General features: G+C 37.8%; 4 protein-coding genes across 6 annotated transcripts; all 4 read right to left on the minus strand.

Moving 5' to 3' along the window:
- Positions 1 to 2,559, minus strand: LOC144997337 (uncharacterized). Of its 2 annotated transcripts, none has more exons than XM_078957216.1 (2): positions 2,432 to 2,559; positions 1 to 1,718 (listed from the first exon to the last, which is right to left on the minus strand). In XM_078957216.1, the coding sequence occupies exon 2, from the start codon at positions 1,714 to 1,716 to the stop codon at positions 133 to 135; it is 1,584 nt and encodes a 527-aa protein (XP_078813342.1). In that variant the 5' UTR covers positions 1,717 to 1,718; positions 2,432 to 2,559; the 3' UTR covers positions 1 to 132. The 2 variants fall into 2 exon arrangements, with proteins under 2 accessions (XP_078813342.1, XP_078813343.1); XM_078957217.1 differs by having other exon boundaries at positions 1 to 1,726.
- A 5,115-nt stretch (positions 2,560 to 7,674) lies between these two features.
- LOC145045484 (putative F-box/kelch-repeat protein At4g22430) lies at positions 7,675 to 8,782 on the minus strand. The gene is made up of 2 exons (XM_078993806.1): positions 8,132 to 8,782; positions 7,675 to 7,710 (listed from the first exon to the last, which is right to left on the minus strand). Exons 1-2 carry the CDS (start codon positions 8,780 to 8,782, stop codon positions 7,675 to 7,677), a joined length of 687 nt encoding a protein of 228 aa, XP_078849932.1.
- Positions 8,783 to 10,601: 1,819 nt separating this feature from the next.
- Positions 10,602 to 13,160, minus strand: LOC144997328 (uncharacterized). 2 transcript variants are annotated; one of them, XM_078957202.1, is made up of 2 exons: positions 13,033 to 13,160; positions 10,602 to 12,319 (listed from the first exon to the last, which is right to left on the minus strand). In XM_078957202.1, the coding sequence occupies exon 2, from the start codon at positions 12,315 to 12,317 to the stop codon at positions 10,734 to 10,736; it is 1,584 nt and encodes a 527-aa protein (XP_078813328.1). In that variant the 5' UTR covers positions 12,318 to 12,319; positions 13,033 to 13,160; the 3' UTR covers positions 10,602 to 10,733. The 2 variants fall into 2 exon arrangements, with proteins under 2 accessions (XP_078813328.1, XP_078813329.1); XM_078957203.1 differs by having other exon boundaries at positions 10,602 to 12,327.
- A 5,111-nt stretch (positions 13,161 to 18,271) lies between these two features.
- LOC145045485 (putative F-box/kelch-repeat protein At4g22430) lies at positions 18,272 to 19,375 on the minus strand. Its single transcript, XM_078993807.1, has 2 exons — positions 18,725 to 19,375; positions 18,272 to 18,307 (listed from the first exon to the last, which is right to left on the minus strand). The coding sequence occupies exons 1-2, from the start codon at positions 19,373 to 19,375 to the stop codon at positions 18,272 to 18,274; spliced, it is 687 nt and encodes a 228-aa protein (XP_078849933.1).
- Between the last annotated feature and the right edge of the window lie 568 nt (positions 19,376 to 19,943).

The raw sequence follows: 19,943 nt of genomic DNA on the forward strand, positions 1-19,943 counted from the left end.
TATCAAATAAATATAACATTTATAATTATCAAATAAATATAACATTTATAATTATATGTTTAAATATGTTTGAAATACATAGGATACAACGAAAATTAAAACATGTAATAATAAAACAAATAGAGATTATGGTTAACGCCACTTTAGTTTGAACTCTGGGTAGAAATCAGGAGTGGACTCGTCTAGCAAGCTTCTGTGGGAATTTGTTAGGGCTTTCCATTTTTTATGAGGATCCCATCTTATTTGAACATGTTTCAGGTAATGAGGCCAATACGCAGTTCTAGTATTCTTTTTCTCCAATACCTCCCTCAACATAAGCCTGCAAAAGTGATTGTTTTGCTTGAAGGAAACATCTGGCTGTGGAAATACTTGCTTGGGATGGCAAATCTCAAAGAATGCATCAAAAAATGGAGATCGCTCCCACAGGCCTTCGTCCTGATCCGTTTCAAACCACAGTTCTTGCATGTTAGTAGCAGGAGGAAGCAGGAGCCTTGTTCGTAGATCATCGATGTCGATATCCAATGGTGGATTAGAGTTGTCAGTTGATATATGAAGGTAGCACAAGCGTGATAACTCGAATGCTTCCCTCATCATAAGAAAAAAGTCTGCATCAACAGGAAGCTGGAGCATGAGTGAAACCTTGAAATGCTGAAGAGACGAGAGTGGAAACAGAAGACTAGGCAATATGCAGCCAGAAAGATGGACATAAAGTAATTTTGGAGCATAAACTTGTACATCGATAACCATGGCTGGGCACGACAGCAAGAACAATATTTTGATGGAAGGACATGTTAAATGGAAGCTTCCCAACATCCAAGATGTCAAATAAAGTGTCAAACTCTGGAGAAAAGGAAATTGCGATTTGAAGATGTCAAGACACGCATTGTCCGTTATCACACCAGCTAACGTTAAGTGTGTCACGCTTCTTCCTAATGATATTGAAGAGGCGTTGAATGGAGGAGGGGGGTGATCGTGCAGCCAAAATCGTACATCTAGTTTGTAGCTAAACAGGCCAAGATTTGGGACATCACTGATTTCCAAAGCAGTAGAGTCTACAGCATTTAAATTTATTCGTAATTCATAAAGACGAGGAAGGTTTTTAACCTTGATGGTGTTGAACCCATTGCAAGAATTTAAAAGCACTATCTTAACAAGCAAGCTACAAGACGACAATATGTGATTAAGTGCCTCTTCACTTATGCATACACAATCCAAGTGCAGTTCTCGTAGGGACACACACTTGATCACAGGATGCTGGCTAGTCGTCATCGGAACACGGCCCCCAGTCGTACCTGAAACTGTTATCTTAGTTAGGTTTTCACCCGAGAGTATCTCATCTGGCAACGTAAACGAGGCACCATTAAGGGTGATTGAGAGGGAAAACTCTTTGAGACAAGTTTTGTTTGCCACGGGCCCCATCCATTTTTCAGCATGAGAAGCTGACTCCTGGTTCTCGACGTCCATCATAAGGTCAAACCTTTCGATTGGTATGTTGTCACGGAGATACCTGTATAGAACGCGGTCCATGTACGCCAACTTCATGCATCTTTCTCTTCCAACACTGAAGATGAGGATAGGGATGGTAGACCAGGCGTACAGCCATGACTTGGACAACACGCTTGTGCGGGCTGCTTCTTTTACCGGCAACCATGATTGTATACGCTGCATCAACTCAGGAACATCTTCCACTTCCCTTGCACTGGCACTGCTTTTCATCCCTTCAAACCTCAAAACAATTAACAAGTTAACAACACATCATCAATTTTCCACAGACATCTTATGTTATACTTTATTATATACATATAAAATTATGAAATCACCACAACCAAACCAGCACAGCAATGCATTACAACCATATAATATATACAGTGTGTAGCATCCATCCAAAGGAGGGGTTTTGCCTTACAGATTGCTATATACAACACTCTACTAGAAACAAAAGCCTAAAAAACACAAGTTCAAACATGAAACATGTTTGGCTACACGATTATTCAGATACGGTAACAATCCAACAAAAACTCTTGGCCAGCCAGGGTCAAATCCTTTTGAAACAAACAACACCATCCAATCCAAGTTATATAGGTAAAGTTAAGCCAGTAAATTAAAACAGATTAGTTCGGTCAAACCCCGCGATATGATGATAAGCGAACCATGAATTACAACCCATAGTCATTCCTCAAATCGCCTTACCAAATAGCTTTAGATCTATTCAAAACCACTAACAGTTTCAAATTTTCTCTTGGTATCGGTACGAACAGAACCCAAGACACACAAACATGGATTGATAACCAGAATTCCATACTTAGAAGAAAAACCCAATCTTGTAATTTCAAGTTTAATTGCTCTAGTTTATGCCTCCAATTGTTCATATGCAGGATTTACACGCACCAAATAGCAGACAACAAGATGCAAAACAAATTTGATGATTTACCTGATAACTAAAATCCAGAGGCAAGCGGCAACAGCAAGCGTTTCCTCGAGGGTGAGAGTAACCACTAATTATTCATGACCTAGGGTTCATGTTGTACTTTCACTCCTCGTATCTAGACTTTAGTTCTATGTTCTGTTTTTCGTTTTTCTAATTTTATTTTCTTTTTATTTATTATAACCTGACTGACAAAATTACAAGAATGGTCTTCCTGTTCCTGTTAGCCTTTTCTTTTTCTTTTGCTTTTTATTTTTTATTTTCTGTTTTCGTTATGGTCCTTGTAAGTATTTCTCGATTTAATTATTTGGACTCGATCGTCAAATTAATCATGAGTAAATTACAGTTTTGGTCCCTATCGTTTTTCTCACTTTTAGTTCATTTTTAAAAAAATAGACGAGACTCATATTTAAAGAAATTACATAGTACGTCACTTGTCCATAAATTTTTTTTTTTACACTTAAGCATTTCTTTTTTAATTCCTTTTAATCGTTTTTATATTATTTTAATTAAAATAGATACAAACCAAAAACTCACCCATCCCGCCCTCTCGTCCTTAGTTACAACCACATATCTCCTACTAACTCTTTCGCTCCTTATTCACATTGCCTCTATCTCTCTTTTTCTCACTTTCCTGCTGCCATACACCACCATTGGACCACCGCAGTCTGCGACGAACCACCACCATTTGTACATCATCAAACCACCGTCGCCGCCGGATCTGCTTGTGTTTAGCCAAAAACTCTACATCAACCCCAATCCGTCTTCTTATACTCTCTCTCTCTCTCTCTCTCTCTCTCTCTCTCTCTCTCTCTCTCTCTCTCTCTCTCTCTACTATTTCATCGAAAACCACCACCAACTTCATCTTCAGCCTCCGTTGGTGGTTTAGATCTACAAAAATCTACAACATCGGAGGTAAATTTTTTAGGGCAACATTAGGCTAAAGGTTTTTGTGTATGGATCAATTCTTCAAACCCTAACTTTGACGGTAGCTTTGACAGACCACAACGATGACGAGTAGTGAGTTGATGGTTCGCCAGTCAGCGACTATGGTGGCTATTGTGGGGTCGGCGATATTTTCGCTTTAGATTTGAGAGGGAGAGGCGTCTGGTAGAAGTAGGTGGTTGGCGGATGACGTTGGAGTCGTGAAGTTTTATTAGGATAAGGAAAGAGAGATGGGGGTGAGGGTAGGGAGAAGAAGGTGGTTTGCGTTGGATTGGTTTGCGGCGGATGGTGGTGGCACATGGTGTTGACAGGCTGGTGACTAGTGAAGAGAGAGAGAGAGAGAGAGAGAGAGAGAGAGAGGGGGAGGGGGGTGGTGGCTCCTTATGGTTTTATATTTAATAAATATAAAAAGAGTAAAAAGAAAAAGAAATTAGAAAGGGTAAAGTATTATTTTAATATTTATAGAGGGACCAACGATGTAATTTCTCCTAACCACAAGGACCATGGGTTCAATTTTTTTAAACCATGAAGACGACTTCGGAGGAAGTTGGGACACGTACTTACCCTTGGCTGAGTTTTCCTATAACAACAGCCATCATTCGAGCATTGGTATGCCACCCTTTGAGTTGTTGTATGGGAGGAGGTGTCGGACTCACATTTGCTGGGGAGAGGTAGGGCAACGTGTGATGGGTAGTACAGAGATTGTGCTTCAGACGACCGAGCAGATTCAGCAGGTCAGACAGAGGTTACTAACGGACCAGAGCCGTCATAAGAGTTATGCGGATAGACGACGGTCAGAACTCGAGTTCCAGGTCGATGACTTCGTACTCCTGAAGGTGTCTCCTTCGAAAAGAGTGATCCGTTTCAGGAAGAGGGGCAAGCTGGGGCCCCGGTACATTGGTCCGTTTAGGGTGACCGCGAGGGTGGGCAGAGTAGCATATCGGTTGGAGCTACCTGCGGAGCTGAGCCAAATTCATGATACCTTCCACGTGTCTCAACTGAGGAAGTGTATTGCCGACGAGACAGCAGTAGTACCACTGGAGGATATTCAGGTGGATGCAAGCCTGAATTATGCTGAGAGGCCAATCACGATTGTGGATCGGAAGATCAAGGTTCTGAGGAACAAGGAGGTGCCTCTGGTTCAAGTCCAGTGGCAACATCAGAGAGGGTCCGAGCTGACTTGGGAGCTAGAGTCAGAGATGCGGGAGCAGTGTCCGGAGTTGTTTGCAGCATGAGACTTCGAGGGCAAAGTCTGGTTCTAGTGGGGGAGAATTGTAACATCCTGAAATTCAGGTACGACTATTTAGCCCTTCTTTTATTCAAAGTGTCAAGTTAAGCCCTTAAGAGGAATTGGTAGCAAATGAGTACGCTGGGCGTACTCAAGAGTACGCTGCGCGTACTCATGCGCTTATTTTGGACGCGGACTTGCCTGAGTACACTGGGCGTACTCAGGGTTACGCTGGGCGTAATGTGTCCAGGTGCAAACCCTAATTTCTGACTTGTGCCCTATATATTGGATGCTAAGGCTCATTTCTCAGCCTCCATAGCAGTGAGTAAAACCCTAATAGAGAACTTTTCATCGTTCTTAGTGAGTGTGTGTGATTTTGGAGCTAAAAGTGACTTGGTGTGCTAGTGAAGAAGAAGGAGAGGAGTTTGTGGAGACTAGAGCTTGAAGTGAAAGTTTGGATCTGAGATCTACAGAGGAAGGAGCTGCATTTGGAGGTATAAAGTTCAAAACTTTCCTCTTCATTTGGTTTGTTGCTTCATGGACCATTTTAGGGTTAAAAGTCCCAAAGGTGGAGACTTTATGAGTGTAATGTGCTCCATGGACCTAGATTTGTCCCATTTCAGTGGTATTTGTGTTATAGATCCATAAAGTTCCCATCTTGGTCGTGGATATGAGATCATGCTTGAGTATTGGGCTTTCTAGTGTTAGGAAATGGTATATTTTGGGTGTTAGTGACTTATTCAGCCCGGTTTCTTCCAACTCATTGTTCCCGCCGGTCAACGGTACCACATCCCAGCGGTACCGCCGGTACCCACCACCCAAACCGCCACGACTCCATCCTCCCTAATAGCACATCAAGATACAGTGCTCTAGCACTATGCGTGAACCGCTTTTTGATTTTGTCCCCATTTACTATTTGAACCGGGAATTGATTTTCTCTGGATTCTCTCCTCTGTCATTTAACACAGAATACTTATCCTTTCTCAGAGGGTGTTTGACATTGCTTTTAAAACATCTTTTGACTTTTAACTTTTCCAGAAAGTTGAAAAACATCCTAAAGATGTTTGGCTATTGAAAAATATATTTTAAAAATGACTTTTTGTATTGAAGGAAAAGAAAGATTTTAAAAATTACAAATTCTATGTGACTTTTGAGACTTTTAACCTGAAAAGTTATGCCAAAAACAAATACAAAGGCTTTTGAAAGATTTTCCCAAACAGCCCCCTCATTCATTCTCTCTAGACATAACCACCACCATCGAGGCCCTCACCACTGGCGGAAATCACACCACTGAAAATCATACCCCATTCTTCCTTCATTCTTCTGTATGACCCTAGATGTGTACCTTATTATCTCCCTCCTTCTCTCTAACCCTAGACGCAACAATCTACTCCCATACCTCACACTTCACGTTACAACTTCGTCTTCATTACTGCCACCATACAAGCACCACCATCAACTGATGTTTTCACCATCTCATCTCTTTCTCACTTGCTTTTCTCTATAAAACTGATAAACCACCGCAATCTCTATCTCCTTGATGAAACTCTCTACAAGTATCTATCTCCATGATGAAACTGATAAAACCACCACAATCTCTATGTCTGTGTAAGATGAAAAGACCTCTAAACGTTGGTGGTGGAAGAATGCTCTTCACTTCTTCAAGAAACATTAGGGCAACAAATGATGTAGCGACGTTCAGAGCATGAGCAATGACTGATGTTTAAGGCATCAGATTTGTGTCTTCTACTCCTGAAGGCATCATTAACATAGAACCGTGTCTTTTTTGGAACCCACTAAGGAGGTAAGATAAAGCTTCGATTCTGTTTCGACCAGGGTAGAGATTATGTTTTGTAATTTTTTTATATATGAATCTATCACTTCTTTTGTTGTTATTCACTCCTCTTTCTTTGATTTATCTAAAATTAGAGAATGAGGTTCAATAATTGTGCTTAATTAGTGGATTTTCTAAGAAGATTTAGAATGTTCTAAAGTGGGTGTTGTTTCATTGTCTTCATCAGGAGGTATAGCAGATGGAGGAGGTCAATAATCCATATGAAGATTTGGTACTACATCTCCCCTCTTCACGTGATCCTTTTGTTTTCCTGTATAACTATGGCAACCATTATTTAAGAGAGTAATGTTTTAATATATTGAAATTGATTTGTTTTCTCTGATCGTTTTGACTAATTTTGGGAGTTATTATTGAAAAGTGATATACTATGCTTAATGTTTACATTTATATAATTTAGATGGTTGGCACATGCATTGAAAAGGGTTTGAGCTTATGTATCTAAAAAAATGGATATAAGGTGTTTATGTTTACAGTTAATCATTCCATGAAATAAAAAATGGGTGTTTACTTGATTTCTTTAAATTTTGTTTCTTGCTTTTGCATAATTTGTAGTTTTATTTTAACAGAAATGGTCCCTGTTAAAGAAAAAAAATTAAAAACATATTGGAATGCCCTAATAAATCAAGCGAAAGTGTAATGCTATAACTGAGCGGATTCCTCAAAGTACAATGTTCTAATAAGAAATGTTCTATAGTATAATTCTATGAAAGAAGGATGCTATAATACACTCATAACTGAAAGTACTTTGCAATTTCCTACATTTAGCCCTTAACTTAAATGATGCATAACTGCTTCTTAATTTGTTGGTGTCTTTTCTACAGGTGTATACACTTGAGGATGCAACATGATGATGTAGATGTTCATTCCGTTTTTGCCATAATATAACATAACTAGAATGTTATATCACAAAATTTATAGCCTAAAAACTCCCACACCAACGCGCAGTGTAAAAAACCTCGTTTTAGATTAAATTACATAAACGTGCTGCATCTCCATCACAATTGAATCCATCTATATGTGTACTTAGTAGAAAAATCAACGAGTATTATATCCATTCATAGCTTGGTGTATCTTTCTTAATAATTTAACTCCTTTAGTACCAAATTTATTATATCCAGAATTAGAATACAAAGGATAAAAAATGTCTTCACATTCTTTCAACGCATTATTTTAGACTTTTAACATTTTTGTTTCTATCTTTCTTTCCACCTCCTAACACACTTACATTTTACCAACAATATGGGATTTATTTTTTAGCTAATAATAAAAAAATAAATAAAAATCATAACTGATTTAACCAATAATAACAACTTACATTTTAACCAATAATAGCAACTTACTTATATTTTTAAGCAATAATAGAAACGTACTTATCTTTTTAAACAATATTAAAACATACTAATATGTTTAACCAATAAAAGCAATGTACTAATCTTATAACCAATAATAGCAACATGTGTCTCTTATTAACCAATAATATCTTTTTAACCGATTATAGCAACATATACATCTTCTTAACCAATAAGAGCAAAAAACTTATTGGTTTATTTATTTAAAAAAATCAAGCAGCAGCACTTTGGGAGGGCTAATTTCTGCACTTTACTTTTTTTTTTTTTTTTTTTTTTTTTTTTTTTTTTTTTTTTTTTTTGCTTTTAAAAGTGGCAATTGGAACAAGCACCGGCCATCTTGGCAACACAAATGGGATCACAGAATGAAGACTTTGACCGCGGTCATTCGGTTTAGAAGCAAAATCCAGCCTTCTATTCAGAATATTATACGACACAATACGCTCAGGCTCCATGCAATACAAATACACAACATTTGGATTTAACGGATGAAACGATAAAGGAATAAACCATCCGTACCGAGTCAGCCAATTACTCAATTCCAGATCGCTGCGTCTCAACTTAAACTCACAACACCATTCTCCTTTCTCATAATCATTCATAGCCCACATGCTGAACAAATAGAACTGCTTGCGACCATGAGCCACCTCGAAATAACGAAGGGTCCCTTGGCTCTCCCCACATAATTGAGAAGAACTGTCTAAATACTTACTCAGGAGATCTCTGTCATCTGGGAATGGAATTAGGCGAACAGATTTTGGATCTTTGTAAGGATCAAATGCAAGCAGGCCATTATAACGTACTTCCCAATGGAGAGCCCCGTAGCAATAGATTGGGCCATCCGCCAGTTCCGGCCATTGGATGGGAATAGGGCAAGGTAATTTGTAGCTGATCCATTTGCCGGTTTCCGATGAAAACATCTCTAAATTGAGATAATTCAATTCAAAATGTTTCAACCAAACAAATGTATAACCAGTAAGCATATATCGTCATTAACCCTAGTTATTTCTCCATAATCGGTTTTGTTTATATCCATGTAAATGGTTAGCGTGCTATGTTGATCTTCATCCACACATGATTTCTGAGTTTTGGTTATTGCAGAGTTCCAAAAAATCATTAATCAACAAGCATCATAGAACCCTTACATGGCAGTTGATTGAAGATGAAAGTTCATAAACAGAAACAGGAAGAAATTACGGAAGAAAGGCTAGTCTGGTGTTTTTTTTTTTTTTTTTTTTTTTTTTTTACTTTCAGTTTAGGCACCCCAAGTGTTTGATATAATGTCTAACTGTAGGTTTTAACTTCTCTTCGAAAATTTAACTGGTTGGAATTGTGAGTTATGTTCGGGTGTGAGTTTAGTTTTATAGACAATGTCAATATAAAATGGGTTTACTTTAAATGAAAGGGTGGTCGGGTTAGGGAGACTAAAAAATCAGAAAAGGGAGAAGCTGAAATGTGAGTGTATTCAAGCTTCACATTTTTCCAGGTTTGATTAACTGTTGGAAAGTACGGAAAATGGTTTTCAATATGGATTCGAAAATCAACTACCCATGGAGAAACAGTTTTAAATGAATTTTTAATAATTGGGAGATATTGAATATTCTTATATAGTTATATTTTTCTAATGTTCCAAAGAAAGTACAAGATAACAGAGGGAGTGAAATTAATTTCAAAATATTACGACCTACGATAACATGTGCTATCTGGTTTTGGGATGAAATAAATAGTTGATGTTGCACTTTGAGTTGGTACATGGTGGAGAATTATGCTACAATTTATAAATGAATCTTTGGATTTGTGTGTTATGCATATTCTTATTTTCCTTTGAGTAGTTCTTTAGAATAAGATGGATAGGTTAATTTTTAATGCACAAATAAGTGTATAACAGATTCTCACCAAAATAATGTATTCGTTTTTTTCAAGATATATTTTCATCGTTCAACAAAATTATCAAGGTTTGGGGTTGGTTTATTGCAGTGGAGAATTTTTAAGTCAACAGTAATAATGTATTCGGAATTGAAATAAAGGTAATTTTTCTTTACCTCTCAAAATTCCATCCCATAATTGTGTAAAAGCTTTAATTATGAAAACATTTCAAGAAAATTCGAACATTAAGTTATTATTTTGTGGTCTTTACTCCTTACAATGAAACAAAGTTGCAATATAGTATCACGTTGGAGAAAGTGATAGTCTGATAGAGACATAGAGTCAATAGCTGTCATTTTTGTTAAATGGAGAAAAAAAATATATTGCGTGGCTTCATCTACACTACGTATTTGCAGTACAAAAGACTAAGTAGTGTAAATTATCTGGTGGTGAGTTATAATAAGGTATTGTAACTTGTAAGATCTATACAAATGTTTTTTGATGCGTCCAATCACAAATCAAATTAGAAATAAAAATTGATATATTTGACTTATCAATTTTTTGGTTAGTCGTGTTTGACATAAATCATGAACACGAACCAAACCAGAGAGCCAAAGACTTTACTACAAGTGTTAACCCATCCAACAAATATTGAAAAAATCAATTTGGTAATATGTTTCAGAATAACACTAATTGCTGAAATAAACTATTCGTTGCCGCCGCTTTATATATATATATATATATATATATATATATATATATATATATATATATATATATATATATATATATATATATATATATATATATATATATATATATAACAAAATAACAAATATTTTTGCAAGGTCATGTTCTAGGCTTGGCAGACCAATAGGTATACAATAATTAGCAACAAATAATAATCGGGTGTGTTTATATATGCAGCAAATGGCGTATCAAATAAATATAACATTTATAATTATCAAATAAATATAACATTTATAATTATATGTTTAAATATGTTTGAAATACATAGGATACAACGAAAATTAAAACATGTAATAATAAAACAAATAGAGATTATGGTTAACGCCACTTTAGTTTGAACTCTGGGTAGAAATCAGGAGTGGACTCGTCTAGCAAGCTTCTGTGGGAATTTGTTAGGGCTTTCCATTTTTTATGAGGATCCCATCTTATTTGAACATGTTTCAGGTAATGAGGCCAATACGCAGTTCTAGTATTCTTTTTCTCCAATACCTCCCTCAACATAAGCCTGCAAAAGTGATTGTTTTGCTTGAAGGAAACATCTGGCTGTGGAAATACTTGCTTGGGATGGCAAATCTCAAAGAATGCATCAAAAAATGGAGATCGCTCCCACAGGCCTTCGTCCTGATCCGTTTCAAACCACAGTTCTTGCATGTTAGTAGCAGGAGGAAGCAGGAGCCTTGTTCGTAGATCATCGATGTCGATATCCAATGGTGGATTAGAGTTGTCAGTTGATATATGAAGGTAGCACAAGCGTGATAACTCGAATGCTTCCCTCATCATAAGAAAAAAGTCTGCATCAACAGGAAGCTGGAGCATGAGTGAAACCTTGAAATGCTGAAGAGACGAGAGTGGAAACAGAAGACTAGGCAATATGCAGCCAGAAAGATGGACATAAAGTAATTTTGGAGCATAAACTTGTACATCGATAACCATGGCTGGGCACGACAGCAAGAACAATATTTTGATGGAAGGACATGTTAAATGGAAGCTTCCCAACATCCAAGATGTCAAATAAAGTGTCAAACTCTGGAGAAAAGGAAATTGCGATTTGAAGATGTCAAGACACGCATTGTCCGTTATCACACCAGCTAACGTTAAGTGTGTCACGCTTCTTCCTAATGATATTGAAGAGGCGTTGAATGGAGGAGGGGGGTGATCGTGCAGCCAAAATCGTACATCTAGTTTGTAGCTAAACAGGCCAAGATTTGGGACATCACTGATTTCCAAAGCAGTAGAGTCTACAGCATTTAAATTTATTCGTAATTCATAAAGACGAGGAAGGTTTTTAACCTTGATGGTGTTGAACCCATTGCAAGAATTTAAAAGCACTATCTTAACAAGCAAGCTACAAGACGACAATATGTGATTAAGTGCCTCTTCACTTATGCATACACAATCCAAGTGCAGTTCTCGTAGGGACACACACTTGATCACAGGATGCTGGCTAGTCGTCATCGGAACACGGCCCCCAGTCGTACCTGAAACTGTTATCTTAGTTAGGTTTTCACCCGAGAGTATCTCATCTGGCAACGTAAACGAGGCACCATTAAGGGTGATTGAGAGGGAAAACTCTTTGAGACAAGTTTTGTTTGCCACGGGCCCCATCCATTTTTCAGCATGAGAAGCTGACTCCTGGTTCTCGACGTCCATCATAAGGTCAAACCTTTCGATTGGTATGTTGTCACGGAGATACCTGTATAGAACGCGGTCCATGTACGCCAACTTCATGCATCTTTCTCTTCCAACACTGAAGATGAGGATAGGGATGGTAGACCAGGCGTACAGCCATGACTTGGACAACACGCTTGTGCGGGCTGCTTCTTTTACCGGCAACCATGATTGTATACGCTGCATCAACTCAGGAACATCTTCCACTTCCCTTGCACTGGCACTGCTTTTCATCCCTTCAAACCTCAAAACAATTAACAAGTTAACAACACATCATCAATTTTCCACAGACATCTTATGTTATACTTTATTATATACATATAAAATTATGAAATCACCACAACCAAACCAGCACAGCAATGCATTACAACCATATAATATATACAGTGTGTAGCATCCATCCAAAGGAGGGGTTTTGCCTTACAGATTGCTATATACAACACTCTACTAGAAACAAAAGCCTAAAAAACACAAGTTCAAACATGAAACATGTTTGGCTACACGATTATTCAGATACGGTAACAATCCAACAAAAACTCTTGGCCAGCCAGGGTCAAATCCTTTTGAAACAAACAACACCATCCAATCCAAGTTATATAGGTAAAGTTAAGCCAGTAAATTAAAACAGATTAGTTCGGTCAAACCCCGCGATATGATGATAAGCGAACCATGAATTACAACCCATAGTCATTCCTCAAATCGCCTTACCAAATAGCTTTAGATCTATTCAAAACCACTAACAGTTTCAAATTTTCTCTTGGTATCGGTACGAACAGAACCCAAGACACACAAACATGGATTGATAACCAGAATTCCATACTTAGAAGAAAAACCCAATCTTGTAATTTCAAGTTTAATTGCTCTAGTTTATGCCTCCAATTGTTCATATGCAGGATTTACACGCACCAAATAGCAGACAACAAGATGCAAAACAAATTTGATGATTTACCTGATAACTAAAATCCAGAGGCAAGCGGCAACAGCAAGCGTTTCCTCGAGGGTGAGAGTAACCACTAATTATTCATGACCTAGGGTTCATGTTGTACTTTCACTCCTCGTATCTAGACTTTAGTTCTATGTTCTGTTTTTCGTTTTTCTAATTTTATTTTCTTTTTATTTATTATAACCTGACTGACAAAATTACAAGAATGGTCTTCCTGTTCCTGTTAGCCTTTTCTTTTTCTTTTGCTTTTTATTTTTTATTTTCTGTTTTCGTTATGGTCCTTGTAAGTATTTCTCGATTTAATTATTTGGACTCGATCGTCAAATTAATCATGAGTAAATTACAGTTTTGGTCCCTATCGTTTTTCTCACTTTTAGTTCATTTTTAAAAAAATAGACGAGACTCATATTTAAAGAAATTACATAGTACGTCACTTGTCTATAAATTTTTTTTTTTACACTTAAGCATTTCTTTTTTAATTCCTTTTAATCGTTTTTATATTATTTTAATTAAAATAGATACAAACCAAAAACTCACCCATCCCGCCCTCTCGTCCTTAGTTACAACCACATATCTCCTACTAACTCTTTCGCTCCTTATTCACATTGCCTCTATCTCTCTTTTTCTCACTTTCCTGCTGCCATACACCACCATTGGACCACCGCAGTCTGCGACGAACCACCACCATTTGTACATCATCAAACCACCGTCGCCGCCGGATCTGCTTGTGTTTAGCCAAAAACTCTACATCAACCCCAATCCGTCTTCTTATACTTTATCTCTCTCTCTCTCTCTCTCTCTCTCTCTCTCTCTCTCTCTCTACTATTTCATCGAAAACCACCACCAACTTCATCTTCAGCCTCCGTTGGTGGTTTAGATCTACAAAAATCTACAACATCGGAGGTAAATTTTTTAGGGCAACATTAGGCTAAAGGTTTTTGTGTATGGATCAATTCTTCAAACCCTAACTTTGACGGTAGCTTTGACAGACCACAACGATGACGAGTAGTGAGTTGATGGTTCGCCAGTCAGCGACTATGGTGGCTATTGTGGGGTCGGCGATATTTTCGCTTTAGATTTGAGAGGGAGAGGCGTCTGGTAGAAGTAGGTGGTTGGCGGATGACGTTGGAGTCGTGAAGTTTTATTAGGATAAGGAAAGAGAGATGGGGGTGAGGGTAGGGAGAAGAAGGTGGTTTGCGTTGGATTGGTTTGCGGCGGATGGTGGTGGCACATGGTGTTGACAGGCTGGTGACTAGTGAAGAGAGAGAGAGAGAGAGAGAGAGAGAGAGAGAGGGGGAGGGGGGTGGTGGCTCCTTATGGTTTTATATTTAATAAATATAAAAAGAGTAAAAAGAAAAAGAAATTAGAAAGGGTAAAGTATTATTTTAATATTTATAGAGGGACCAACGATGTAATTTCTCCTAACCACAAGGACCATGGGTTCAATTTTTTTAAACCATGAAGACGACTTCGGAGGAAGTTGGGACACGTACTTACCCTTGGCTGAGTTTTCCTATAACAACAGCCATCATTCGAGCATTGGTATGCCACCCTTTGAGTTGTTGTATGGGAGGAGGTGTCGGACTCACATTTGCTGGGGAGAGGTAGGGCAACGTGTGATGGGTAGTACAGAGATTGTGCTTCAGACGACCGAGCAGATTCAGCAGGTCAGACAGAGGTTACTAACGGACCAGAGCCGTCATAAGAGTTATGCGGATAGACGACGGTCAGAACTCGAGTTCCAGGTCGATGACTTCGTACTCCTGAAGGTGTCTCCTTCGAAAAGAGTGATCCGTTTCAGGAAGAGGGGCAAGCTGGGGCCCCGGTACATTGGTCCGTTTAGGGTGACCGCGAGGGTGGGCAGAGTAGCATATCGGTTGGAGCTACCTGCGGAGCTGAGCCAAATTCATGATACCTTCCACGTGTCTCAACTGAGGAAGTGTATTGCCGACGAGACAGCAGTAGTACCACTGGAGGATATTCAGGTGGATGCAAGCCTGAATTATGCTGAGAGGCCAATCACGATTGTGGATCGGAAGATCAAGGTTCTGAGGAACAAGGAGGTGCCTCTGGTTCAAGTCCAGTGGCAACATCAGAGAGGGTCCGAGCTGACTTGGGAGCTAGAGTCAGAGATGCGGGAGCAGTGTCCGGAGTTGTTTGCAGCATGAGACTTCGAGGGCAAAGTCTGGTTCTAGTGGGGGAGAATTGTAACATCCTGAAATTCAGGTACGACTATTTAGCCCTTCTTTTATTCAAAGTGTCAAGTTAAGCCCTTAAGAGGAATTGGTAGCAAATGAGTACGCTGGGCGTACTCAAGAGTACGCTGCGCGTACTCATGCGCTTATTTTGGACGCGGACTTGCCTGAGTACACTGGGCGTACTCAGGGTTACGCTGGGCGTAATGTGTCCAGGTGCAAACCCTAATTTCTGACTTGTGCCCTATATATTGGATGCTAAGGCTCATTTCTCAGCCTCCATAGCAGTGAGTAAAACCCTAATAGAGAACTTTTCATCGTTCTTAGTGAGTGTGTGTGATTTTGGAGCTAAAAGTGACTTGGTGTGCTAGTGAAGAAGAAGGAGAGGAGTTTGTGGAGACTAGAGCTTGAAGTGAAAGTTTGGATCTGAGATCTACAGAGGAAGGAGCTGCATTTGGAGGTATAAAGTTCAAAACTTTCCTCTTCATTTGGTTTGTTGCTTCATGGACCATTTTAGGGTTAAAAGTCCCAAAGGTGGAGACTTTATGAGTGTAATGTGCTCCATGGACCTAGATTTGTCCCATTTCAGTGGTATTTGTGTTATAGATCCATAAAGTTCCCATCTTGGTCGTGGATATGAGATCATGCTTGAGTATTGGGCTTTCTAGTGTTAGGAAATGGTATATTTTGGGTGTTAGTGACTTATTCAGCCCGGTTTCTTCCAACTCATTGTTCCCGCCGGTCAACGGTACCACATCCCAGCGGTACCGCCGGTACCCACCACCCAAACCGCCACGACTCCATCCTCCCTAATAGCACATCAAGATACAGTGCTCTAGCACTATGCGTGAACCGCTTTTTGATTTTGTCCCCATTTACTATTTGAACCGGGAATTGATTTTCTCTGGATTCTCTCCTCTGTCATTTAACACAGAATACTTATCCTTTCTCAGAGGGTGTTTGACATTGCTTTTAAAACATCTTTTGACTTTTAACTTTTCCAGAAAGTTGAAAAACATCCTAAAGATGTTTGGCTATTGAAAAATATATTTTAAAAATGACTTTTTGTATTGAAGGAAAAGAAAGATTTTAAAAATTACAAATTCTATGTGACTTTTGAGACTTTTAACCTGAAAAGTTATGCCAAAAACAAATACAAAGGCTTTTGAAAGATTTTCCCAAACAGCCCCCTCATTCATTCTCTCTAGACATAACCACCAGTCCACCACCATCGAGGCCCTCACCACTGGCGGAAATCACACCACTGAAAATCATACCCCATTCTTCCTTCATTCTTCTGTATGACCCTAGATGTGTACCTTATTATCTCCCTCCTTCTCTCTAACCCTAGACGCAACAATCTACTCCCATACCTCACACTTCACGTTACAACTTCGTCTTCATTACTGCCACCATACAAGCACCACCATCAACTGATGTTTTCACCATCTCATCTCTTTCTCACTTGCTTTTCTCTATAAAACTGATAAACCACCGCAATCTCTATCTCCTTGATGAAACTCTCTACAAGTATCTATCTCCATGATGAAACTGATAAAACCACCACAATCTCTATGTCTGTGTAAGATGAAAAGACCTCTAAACGTTGGTGGTGGAAGAATGCTCTTCACTTCTTCAAGAAACATTAGGGCAACAAATGATGTAGCGACGTTCAGAGCATGAGCAATGACTGATGTTTAAGGCATCAGATTTGTGTCTTCTACTCCTGAAGGCATCATTAACATAGAACCGTGTCTTTTTTGGAACCCACTAAGGAGGTAAGATAAAGCTTCGATTCTGTTTCGACCAGGGTAGAGATTATGTTTTGTAATTTTTTTATATATGAATCTATCACTTCTTTTGTTGTTATTCACTCCTCTTTCTTTGATTTATCTAAAATTAGAGAATGAGGTTCAATAATTGTGCTTAATTAGTGGATTTTCTAAGAAGATTTAGAATGTTCTAAAGTGGGTGTTGTTTCATTGTCTTCATCAGGAGGTATAGCAGATGGAGGAGGTCAATAATCCATATGAAGATTTGGTACTACATCTCCCCTCTTCACGTGATCCTTTTGTTTTCCTGTATAACTATGGCAACCATTATTTAAGAGAGTAATGTTTTAATATATTGAAATTGATTTGTTTTCTCTGATCGTTTTGACTCATTTTGGGAGTTATTATTGAAAAGTGATATACTATGCTTAATGTTTACATTTATATAATTTAGATGGTTGGCACATGCATTGAAAAGGGTTTGAGCTTATGTATCTAAAAAAATGGATATAAGGTGTTTATGTTTACAGTTAATCATTCCATGAAATAAAAAATGGGTGTTTACTTGATTTCTTTAAATTTTGTTTCTTGCTTTTGCATAATTTGTAGTTTTATTTTAACAGAAATGGTCCCTGTTAAAGAAAAAAAATTAAAAACATATTGGAATGCCCTAATAAATCAAGCGAAAGTGTAATGCTATAACTGAGCGGATTCCTCAAAGTACAATGTTCTAATAAGAAATGTTCTATAGTATAATTCTATGAAAGAAGGATGCTATAATACACTCATAACTGAAAGTACTTTGCAATTTCCTACATTTAGCCCTTAACTTAAATGATGCATAACTGCTTCTTAATTTGTTGGTGTCTTTTCTACAGGTGTATACACTTGAGGATGCAACATGATGATGTAGATGTTCATTCCGTTTTTGCCATAATATAACATAACTAGAATGTTATATCACAAAATTTATAGCCTAAAAACTCCCACACCAACGCGCAGTGTAAAAAACCTCGTTTTAGATTAAATTACATAAACGTGCTGCATCTCCATCACAATTGAATCCATCTATATGTGTACTTAGTAGAAAAATCAACGAGTATTATATCCATTCATAGCTTGGTGTATCTTTCTTAATAATTTAACTCCTTTAGTACCAAATTTATTATATCCAGAATTAGAATACAAAGGATAAAAAATGTCTTCACATTCTTTCAACGCATTATTTTAGACTTTTAACATTTTTGTTTCTATCTTTCTTTCCACCTCCTAACACACTTACATTTTACCAACAATATGGGATTTATTTTTTAGCTAATAATAAAAAAATAAATAAAAATCATAACTGATTTAACCAATAATAACAACTTACATTTTAACCAATAATAGCAACTTACTTATATTTTTAAGCAATAATAGAAACGTACTTATCTTTTTAAACAATATTAAAACATACTAATATGTTTAACCAATAAAAGCAATGTACTAATCTTATAACCAATAATAGCAACATGTGTCTCTTATTAACCAATAATATCTTTTTAACCGATTATAGCAACATATACATCTTCTTAACCAATAAGAGCAAAAAACTTATTGGTTTATTTATTTAAAAAAATCAAGCAGCAGCACTTTGGGAGGGCTAATTTCTGCACTTTACTTTTTTTTTTTTTTTTTTTTTTTTTTTTTTTTTTTTTTTTTGCTTTTAAAAGTGGCAATTGGAACAAGCACCGGCCATCTTGGCAACACAAATGGGATCACAGAATGAAGACTTTGACCGCGGTCATTCGGTTTAGAAGCAAAATCCAGCCTTCTATTCAGAATATTATACGACACAATACGCTCAGGCTCCATGCAATACAAATACACAACATTTGGATTTAACGGATGAAACGATAAAGGAATAAACCATCCGTACCGAGTCAGCCAATTACTCAATTCCAGATCGCTGCGTCTCATCTTAAACTCACAACACCATTCTCCTTTCTCATAATCATTCATAGCCCACATGCTGAACAAATAGAACTGCTTGCGACCATGAGCCACCTCGAAATAACGAAGGGTCCCTTGGCTCTCCCCACATAATTGAGAAGAACTGTCTAAATACTTACTCAGGAGATCTCTGTCATCTGGGAATGGAATTAGGCGAACAGATTTTGGATCTTTGTAAGGATCAAATGCAAGCAGGCCATTATAACGTACTTCCCAATGGAGAGCCCCGTAGCAATAGATTGGGCCATCCGCCAGTTCCGGCCATTGGATGGGAATAGGGCAAGGTAATTTGTAGCTGATCCATTTGCCGGTTTCCGATGAAAACATCTCTAAATTGAGATAATTCAATTCAAAATGTTTCAACCAAACAAATGTATAACCAGTAAGCATATATCGTCATTAACCCTAGTTATTTCTCCATAATCGGTTTTGTTTATATCCATGTAAATGGTTAGCGTGCTATGTTGATCTTCATCCACACATGATTTCTGAGTTTTGGTTATTGCAGAGTTCCAAAAAATCATTAATCAACAAGCATCATAGAACCCTTACATGGCAGTTGATTGAAGATGAAAGTTCATAAACAGAAACAGGAAGAAATTACGGAAGAAAGGCTAGTCTGGTGTTTTTTTTTTTTTTTTTTTTTTTTTTTTTTTTACTTTCAGTTTAGGCACCCCAAGTGTTTGATATAATGTCTAACTGTAGGTTTTAACTTCTCTTCGAAAATTTAACTGGTTGGAATTGTGAGTTATGTTCGGGTGTGAGTTTAGTTTTATAGACAATGTCAATATAAAATGGGTTTACTTTAAATGAAAGGGTGGTCGGGTTAGGGAGACTAAAAAATCAGAAAAGGGAGAAGCTGAAATGTGAGTGTATTCAAGCTTCACATTTTTCCAGGTTTGATTAACTGTTGGAAAGTACGGAAAATGGTTTTCAATATGGATTCGAAAATCAACTA

This window comes from Lactuca saligna, chromosome 5 (genome assembly GCF_052625555.1).
Source record: "Lactuca saligna cultivar CGN05327 chromosome 5, ASM5262555v1, whole genome shotgun sequence".
NCBI lineage: Eukaryota > Viridiplantae > Streptophyta > Magnoliopsida > Asterales > Asteraceae > Lactuca > Lactuca saligna.

What these genes read in the sequence shown, in the direction of transcription:
- LOC144997337 (XM_078957216.1), bottom strand. Translation starts at nt 1,716, where the DNA reads ATGAAAAGCAGTGCCAGTGCAAGGGAAGTGGAAGATGTTCCTGAGTTG.
- LOC144997328 (XM_078957202.1), bottom strand. Translation starts at nt 12,317, where the DNA reads ATGAAAAGCAGTGCCAGTGCAAGGGAAGTGGAAGATGTTCCTGAGTTG.
- LOC145045485 (XM_078993807.1), bottom strand. Translation starts at nt 19,375, where the DNA reads ATGCTTACTGGTTATACATTTGTTTGGTTGAAACATTTTGAATTGAAT. An exon ending in TTGTGTTGCCAAGATGGCCG is followed by an intron (nt 18,308 to 18,724) that starts GTGCTTGTTCCA and finishes TTTTATTATTAG; the next exon opens with CTAAAAAATAAATCCCATAT.
- LOC145045484 (XM_078993806.1), bottom strand. Translation starts at nt 8,782, where the DNA reads ATGCTTACTGGTTATACATTTGTTTGGTTGAAACATTTTGAATTGAAT. An exon ending in TTGTGTTGCCAAGATGGCCG is followed by an intron (nt 7,711 to 8,131) that starts GTGCTTGTTCCA and finishes TTTTATTATTAG; the next exon opens with CTAAAAAATAAATCCCATAT.